Source organism: Oncorhynchus kisutch, linkage group LG11, assembly GCF_002021735.2.
Source record: "Oncorhynchus kisutch isolate 150728-3 linkage group LG11, Okis_V2, whole genome shotgun sequence".
Lineage (NCBI taxonomy): Eukaryota > Metazoa > Chordata > Actinopteri > Salmoniformes > Salmonidae > Oncorhynchus > Oncorhynchus kisutch.
The window spans coordinates 82,327,686-82,336,748 of NC_034184.2; the positions used below are offsets into that span (position 1 = coordinate 82,327,686).

Genomic DNA, 9,063 nt, shown 5'->3' on the forward strand with positions numbered 1-9,063 from the left:
CCTAATGGTCGAAACATTGTTAATTAATAAATATCACCGGGGAGCATGAGCAGCAGTGTGCTGAGTTTTCCTTTCTGTTTGGCATGAGTTTTGCCTAGAACTCCAGCACCTGAGGGAAGTACCTGGATGTGTGATATGTTCTTCAGATTTTGTATATTGGCCATATGCAACACTCCCTCGGGCCTTATTGCTTCTATGTTGTATATCTACAGTAGAAGGTGACGGAATATGACTAGACTGTCACGACTTCCGCCGAAGTGCGGTCCCTCTCCTTGTTTGGGCGGTGTTCGGCGGTCGACGTCACCAACCTTCTAGCCATCACTGATCTATTTTTTCATTTTCCATTGGTTTTTGTCTTGTCTTCCTTCACACCTGGTTCCAATCCCATCATTTACATGTTGTGTATTTAACCCTTTGTTTCCCCTCATGTCCTTGTCGGAGATTGTTTAGTTTGTATGAGATGTGCTATTCAGTGTTGGTGTGCGACGGGGTTTTGTACCCACTTTGTTATTTTGTTCATTGTGTTTGTTTTGGAGTTTGGTCAGCATTTAATTAAACAACTCAGTTTATAGCATGTTCGTTCTCCTGCGTCTGACTTCCCTGCCACCAACACGCACCCTTTACATAGACGAGTCCATTGATAATTCATCTCCAACTTCGCGATAACACTTTGGTGTACCATATCTGTCGTTAAATATGTCATATGTATATACTGTATTTTATTCCATCTATTGCATCTTGCCAATGCCGTTCTGTCATTGCTCATCCATATATTTATATGTATATATTCTCATTCTATTCCTTTACTTAGACTTGTGTGTAAAAGGTAGTTGTTGGGAATTGTTAGATAATTACTGCACAGAAGTAGAAGAACATGCATTTGGCTACACTCGCATTAACATCTGCTAACCATGTGTATGTGACCAATAACATTTGATCCTGTAAAGATGTATCCTTTAGATTCACACTGCTATTTCCTATTAGAAAATGTCTTATTCAATGTAAAAAAAAACATTTGAAAAACATGGTGTGGTTATTTATTCGCACAATCAGTCAAAGCTGAAAGAACAGCATTATTGTTAACCTACAGTATACAGTCCTACTATTGGCTAGAAATCAGACTGAAATTGTTGTTGATTACGCTTGGTTTCCAGTGCATTTTTATCTTTTCCTTCCTTCCTCTCCCTGTGGTCTCAGACATGGCATGCACAGCGCCTCACCATTTCCCAGGGCACTTTGCAACCAGCGGTAGCCATTCAGCCCCCCCCCCCCCCAGTGCTGCCTCTCTGTCCTCTCATTTCAGCCCTCTGTCTGACCCGGAGAACACCAGCGAAGGCCTGCAGCTCTCAATGGGTTGTCTGCAGCAACACGGTCACACACACGCACACAAACACACACACACACACACACACTCAAACACACACACACACACATACACACACACACACACACTCAAACACACACACACACACACACACACACACACACACACACACACACACACACACACACACACACACACACACACACACACACACTCAAACACACACAGACACACACACACACACACACACTCAAACACACACAGACACACACACACACTCAAACACAGACAGACACACACACACACACACACACACTCAAACACACACAGACACACACACACACACACACACATACACACACACACACTCAAACACACACAGACACGCACACAAACACACACACACACACTCAAACACACACACACACACACACACACACACACACACACTCAAACACACACAGACACACACACACACCCTGATAAAGAATCACATAGATCCATTTGGTCGTAAAAGCCTCAGTCAGGGGAAGTTAGTTTTAGTAGAATAGTAGAACCACTGGAAACTGGATGGGGTTGGATGGGGGGTGGGATGGGGGGGATGGGGTGGGATGGGGGGTGGAATGGGTCTTTTCTTAATTTTTCACATCCGAGTTTTGTTTTTGTAATATTAAGAGGGAAGGAATAGATTCAGAAGGTGGTGTAGTTTTTTCAGTAGCTGAAGTGAATGCGGGGCAGGAGGGAAGTGAATGCGGGGCAGGAGGGAAGTGAATGCGGGGCAGGAGGGAGGTGAATGCGGGGCAGGAAGGAAGTGAATGTGGGGCAGGAGGGGGGTGAATGCGGGGCAGGAGGGAAGTGAATGAGGGGCAGGAGGGAAGTGAATGCGGGGCAGGAGGGAAGTGAATGCGGGGCAGGAGGGAAGTGAATGCAGGGCAGGAGGGAAGTGAATGCGGGGCAGGAGGGAAGTGAATGCGGGGCAGGAGGGAGGTGAATGCGGGGCAGGAGGGAAGTGAATGTGGGGCAGGAAGGAAGTGAATGCGGGGCAGGAGGGAAGTGAATGCGGGGCAGGAGGGAAGTGAATGTGGGGCAGGAGGGAGGTGAATGTGGAGCAGGAGGGAGGTGAATGCGGGGCAGGAGGGAAGTGAATGTGGGGCAGGAGGGAAGTGAATGGGGGCAGGAGGGAAGTGAAAGCGGGGCAGGAGGGTGGTGAATGCGGGGCAGGAGGGAAGTGAATGCGGGGCAGGAGGGTAGTGAATGTGGGGCAGGAGGGAAGTGAATGCGGGGCAGGAGGGAAGTGAATGCGGTGCAGGAGGGAAGTGAATGCGGGGCAGGAGGGAAGTGAATGCGGGGCAGGAGGGAAGTGAATGCGGGGCAGGAGGGAAGTGAATGCGGGGCAGGAGGGAAGTGAATGTGGGGCAGGAGGGAAGTGAATGCGGGGCAGGAGGGAAGTGAATGCGGGGCAGGAGGGAAGTGAATGCGGTGCAGGAGGGAAGTGAATGCGGGGCAGGAGGGAAGTGAATGCGGGGCAGGAGGGAAGTGAATGCGGGGCAGGAGGGAAGTGAATGTGGGGCAGGAAGGAAGTGAATGCGGGGCAGGAGGGAAGTGAATGCGGGGCAGGAGGGAAGTGAATGTGGGGCAGGAGGGAGGTGAATGTGGGGCAGGAGGGAGGTGAATGCGGGGCAGGAGGGAAGTGAATGTGGGGCAGGAGGGAAGTGAATGTGGGGCAGGAGGGAGGTGAATGTGGGGCAGGAGGGAGGTGAATGTGGGGCAGGAGGGAAGTGAATGGGGGCAGGAGGGAGGTAAATGCGGGGCAGGAGGGAGGTGAATGCGGGGCAGGAGGGAAGTGGTTTCTTATGAAACAGGTAAACGCTCCTCTGCTCTTCTTCTCTGTGCATATAGTTCAATATAGGCTTAGCATTCTCCCCCTGAAAATCTGTTGCTTTCCTTGTAATGCTTATCACTTTTTTTCTTCTCTCCATCTATTAAATTCTATTGGGATATTTAAATGTAAATACCTTTGTGCTAGATGGGGTGGCTGGGAAGTGATTATAGCTGCCAGCGGGGCTCAGCCAACTAGATGGCCCTCTGTCTCGTTGTGAAGACAGGCACCACATACACACACACACACGCTCACGCACGCATGCACACACACGCACACACACACATACCATACAGACACACACACACACACACACACACACACACACACACACACACACACACACACACACACACACACACACACACACACACACACACACACACACACACACACACACACATACACACACACACACACTCATTTATCTCTGAGCTCAGTATTTAACTTAGCTAGTGCACATAGGCCTTCCTGCACATGCATCAGAACAGGCAGCTCATCTCACCTGCTGTCACCATCTGTCAGAATAATATTGCTCTTCCTATATCGGCTATGCAGCACATATTACATCATTCTACTGCTGTACAGGCCCCTGCTAAGAAGTGTTGCGGGCCAATTGGTGTAGGATATTAATTTGATCACCCTGCTGTTGCAGGAATTTCACTATACGGTAGGAAAGGCAAACTTACCGTCTATTCACGGTTTAAAAAGGCTTGTAAAAGTTTGTAATTTCCACTTTAAGATGTCTCAACCCACTACAAACATGTCCATGAATTATAATCTACACAATAACTCACATTTCCTGTTGCTACAGGAATGTTTCCCTGCTGTGAGGAACTGGTCAAATTAAGATCCCGAATCTACTATATACATTCTAATGTTGTTCGCCATGTAGCCTGGAATAAGTTGTTAAATTAGGGGTTTATGTAGCCTGGAATAAGGGGTTAAATTAGGGGTTTATGTAGCCTGGAATAAGGGGTTAAATTAGGGGTTTATGTAGCCTGGAATAAGGGGTTAAATTAGGGGTTTATGTAGCCTGGAATAAGGGGTTAAATTAGGGGTTTATGTAGCCTGGAATAACTTGTTAAATTAGGGGTTTATGTAGCCTGGAATAAGGGGTTAAATTAGGGGTTTATGTAGCCTGGAATAAATGGTTAAATTAGGGGTTTATGTAGCCTGGAATAAGTTGTTAAATTAGGGGTTTATGTAGCCTGGAATAAGGGGTTAAATTAGGGGTTTATGTAGCCTGGAATAAGGGGTTAAATTAGGGGTTTATGTAGCCTGGAATAAGTTGTTAAATTAGGGGTTTATGTAGCCTGGAATAAATTGTTAAATTAGGGGTTTATGTAGCCTGGAATAAGGGGTTAAGTTAGGGGTTTATGTAGCCTGGAATAAGGGGTTAAATTAGGGGTTTATGTAGCCTGGAATAAGAGGTTAAATTAGGGGTTCATGTAGCCTGGAATAAGGGGTTAAATTAGGGGTTTATGTAGCCTGGAATAAGGGGTTAAATTAGGGGTTTATGTAGCCTGGAATAAGGGGTTAAATTAGGGGTTTATGTAGCCTGGAATAAGGGGTTAAATTAGGGGTTTATGTAGCCTGGAATAAGGGGTTAAATTAGGGGTTTATGTAGCCTGGAATAAGGGGTTAAATTAGGGGTTTATGTAGCCTGGAATAAGGGGTTAAATTAGGGGTTTATGTAGCCTGGAATAAGTTGTTAAATTAGGGGTTTATGTAGCCTGGAATAAATTGTTAAATTAGGGGTTTATGTAGCCTGGAATAAATTGTTAAATTAGGGGTTTATGTAGCCTGGAATAAGGGGTTAAATTAGGGGTTTATGTAGCCTGGAATAAGGGGTTAAATTAGGGGTTTATGTAGCCTGGAATAAGGGGTTAAATTAGGGGTTTATGTAGCCTGGAATAAGGGGTTAAATTAGGGGTTTATGTAGCCTGGAATAAGGGGTTAAATTAGGGGTTTATGTAGCCTGGAATAAGTTGTTAAATTAGGGGTTTATGTAGCCTGGAATAAGGGGTTAAATTAGGGGTTTATGTAGCCTGGAATAAGGGGTTAGATTAGGGGTATATGTAGCCTGGAATAAGGGGTTAAATTAGGGGTTTATGTAGCCTGGAATAAGTTGTTAAATTAGGGGTTTATGTAGCCTGGAAGAAATTGTTAAATTAGGGGTTTATGTAGCCTGGAATAAGGGGTTAAATTAGGGGTTTATGTAGCCTGGAATAAATTGTTAAATTAGGGTTTTATTTAGCCTGGAATAAATTGTTAAATTAGGGGTTTATGTAGCCTGGAATAAGGGGTTAAATTAGGGGTTTATGTAGCCTGGAATAAATTGTTAAATTAGGGGTTTATGTAGCCTGGAAGAAATTGTTAAATTAGGGGTTTATGTAGCCTGGAATAAATTGTTAAATTAGGGGTTTATGTAGCCTTGAATAAGGGGTTAAATTAGGGGTTTATGTAGCCTGGAATAAATTGTTAAATTAGGGGTTTATTTAGCCTGGAATAAATTGTTAAATTAGGGGTTTATGTAGCCTGGAATAAGGGGTTAAATTAGGGGTTTATGTAGCCTGGAATAAATTGTTAAATTAGGGGTTTATGTAGCCTGGAATAAGGGGTTAAATTAGGGGTTTATGTAGCCTGGAATAAGGGGAGTGTTGAGGGAGGGGGTGACAATGTCAGATTGCAGCTTCATGGTCAACCTCTGTCTCCCCCTCCTCATGACAATGAGCTAAATTTGGCTCATCAATTCAGAAGCAGTTTCCTCCAGCTAAAGCCTCAACTTAATCCTTCACCTCAGCAACCCTGATTGTATTGCAATACCATAACAGAGTTAACCAAGCTAACAGAACTCCATAACGTGCAGGCTGTCATATAACAGGCGGGCATGCAACAGGCAGACATGGAGCAGGCAGACATGGAGCAGGCAGACATGCAACAGGCAGACATGGAGCAGGCAGACATGCAACAGGCAGACATGGAGCAGGCAGACATGGAGCAGGCAGACATGCAACAGGCAGACATGGAGCAGGCAGACATGGAGCAGGCAGACATGCAACAGGCAGACATGGAGCAGGCAGACATGGAGCAGGCAGACATGGAGCAGGCAGACATGCAACAGGCAGACATGCAACAGGCAGACATGGAGCAGGCAGACATGGAGCAGGAAGACATGCAACAGGCAGACATGGAGCAGGCAGACATGCAACAGGCAGACATGGAGCAGGCAGACATGGAGCAGGCAGACATGGAGCAGGCAGACATGCAACAGGCAGACATGGAGCAGGCAGACATGGAGCAGGCAGACATGCAGCAGGCAGACATGCAACAGGCAGACATGGAGCAGGCAGACATGGAGCAGGCAGACATGGAGCAGGCAGACATGCAACAGGCAGACATGGGGCAGGCAGACAAGCAACAGGCAGACATGGAGCAGGCAGACATGCAACAGGCAGACATGGAGCAGGCAGACATGCAACAGGCAGACATGGAGCAGGCAGACATGCAACAGGCAGACATGGAGCAGGCAGACATGGAGCAGGCAGACATGCAACAGGCAGACATGGTGCAGGCAGACATGCAACAGGCAGACATGGAGCAGGCAGATATGCAACAGACAGCCATGTAGCAGGCAGACATGCAACAGGCAGACATGGAGCAGGCAGACATGGAGCAGGCAGACATGGAGCAGGCAGACATGGAGCAGGCAGACATGCAACAGGCAGACATGGAGCAGGCAGACATGGAGCAGGCAGACATGGAGCAGGCAGACATGCAACAGGCAGACATGGAGCAGGCAGACATGCAACAGGCAGACATGGAGCAGGCAGACATGCAACAGGCAGACATGGAGCAGGCAGACATGGAGCAGGCAGACATGCAACAGGCAGACATGGTGCAGGCAGACATGCAACAGGCAGACATGGAGCAGGCAGATATGCAACAGGCAGCCATGTAGCAGGCAGACATGCAACAGGCAGACATGGAGCAGGCAGACATGGAGCAGGCAGACATGGAGCAGGCAGACATGGAGCAGGCAGACATGCAACAGGCAGACATGGAGCAGGCAGACATGGAGCAGGCAGACATGGAGCAGGCAGACATGCAACAGGCAGACATGGAGCAGGCAGACATGCAACAGGCAGACATGGAGCAGGCAGACATGCAACAGGCAGACATGGAGCAGGCAGACATGCAACAGGCAGACATGGAGCAGGCAGACATGCAACAGGCAGACATGGAGCAGGCAGACATGGAGCAGGCAGACATGCAACAGGCAGACATGCAACAGGCAGACATGGAGCAGGCAGACATGCAACAGGCAGACATGTAGCAGATAGACATGGAGCAGGCAGACATGCAACAGGCAGCCATGTAGCAGATAGACATGCAATGTTGCTCCTGACATGAAAATAGAATGTTGCTCCTGACATGAAAATAGAATGTTGCTCCTGACATGAAAATAGAATGTTGCTCCTGACATGACAATAGAATGTTGCTCCTGACATGACAATAGAATGTTGCTCCTGACATGAAAATAGAATGTTGCTCCTGACATGACAATAGAATGTTGCTCCTGACATGACAATAGAATGTTGCTCCTGACATGACAATAGAATGTTGCTCCTGACATGACAATAGAATGTTGCTCCTGACATGACAATAGAATGTTGCTCCTGACATGACAATAGAATGTTGCTCCTGACATGACAATAGAATGTTTCTCCTGACATGACAATAGAATGTTGCTCCTGACATGACAATAGAATGTTGCTCCTGACATGACAATAGAATGTTGCTCCTGACATGACAATAGAATGTTGCTCCTGACATGACAATAGAATGTTGCTCCTGACATGACAATAGAATGTTGCTCCTGACATGACAATAGAATGTTGCTCCTGACATGACAATAGAATGTTGCTCCTGACATGACAATAGAATGTTGCTCCTGACATGACATATGGACAAAAAAAGCATGAAGTGTTAACCTTTGAAATAAATATGATTTACCTCACTTGTCATTTAGCTTCTTATTGCTGTTCCTAATTCACAGCTTACTGCTAGATTTGACATGATTTAATTCTAGCTACATGTGGTGTTAACGGTCACCTCATTGACACTCTAGAATCATCTTTGCGATTGTAAGTGGATAATGCAAAGGGTGATGTGTCGCGCTGCACGAGGCAAACGGTGGTCACACCAGATACAGACTGGTTAACTGATCTACGCCCCTTGCCTTCTTTGCACAATTGAGAGCATCCTGTTGGGCTATATCACCGCCTGGTACTGCAGCTGCGCCACCCACAAGCGTAAGGCTCTCCAGAGGGTAGTGAGGTCTGCACAACGCATCACCTGGGGCAAACTACCTTTCCTCCAGGACACCTACACCACCCGATGTCACAGGAAGGCCATAAAGATCATCAAGGACAACAACCACCCGAGTCACTGCCTGTTCACCCCGCTATCATCCAGAAGGTGAGATCAGTACAGGTGCATCAAAGCTGGGACAGAGAGACTGAAAAACAGCTTCTATCTCAAGGCCATCAGACTGTTAAACAGCCACCACTAACATTGAGTGGATGCTGCCAACATACTGACTCAATCTCTAGCCACTTCATATAATGGAAAAATTGATGTAATAAATGTATCACTAGCCACTTTAAACAATGCCACTTGTATATGTTTACATACCCTACATTACTCATCTCATATGTATATACTGTACTCTATACCATCTACTGCATCTAGCCGATGCCGCTCTGTACCATCACTCATTCATATATTTTTATGTACATATTCTTCATTCCTTTACACTTGTGTGTATAAGGTAGTTGTAGTGAAATTGTTAGGT

General features: G+C 46.6%; 1 protein-coding gene across 1 annotated transcript; it reads left to right on the forward strand.

Annotated features, from left to right (window-relative positions):
* The first annotated feature begins 6,096 nt into the window (after positions 1-6,096).
* On the forward strand, positions 6,097-6,837 carry LOC116376114 (uncharacterized protein in mobD 3'region-like). Its single transcript, XM_031835031.1, has one exon. It carries the CDS (start codon positions 6,097-6,099, stop codon positions 6,835-6,837), a length of 741 nt encoding a protein of 246 aa, XP_031690891.1.
* Positions 6,838-9,063: the final 2,226 nt, after the last annotated feature.

What these genes read in the sequence shown, in the direction of transcription:
- LOC116376114 (XM_031835031.1), top strand. Translation starts at nt 6,097, where the DNA reads ATGCAACAGGCAGACATGGAGCAGGCAGACATGGAGCAGGCAGACATG.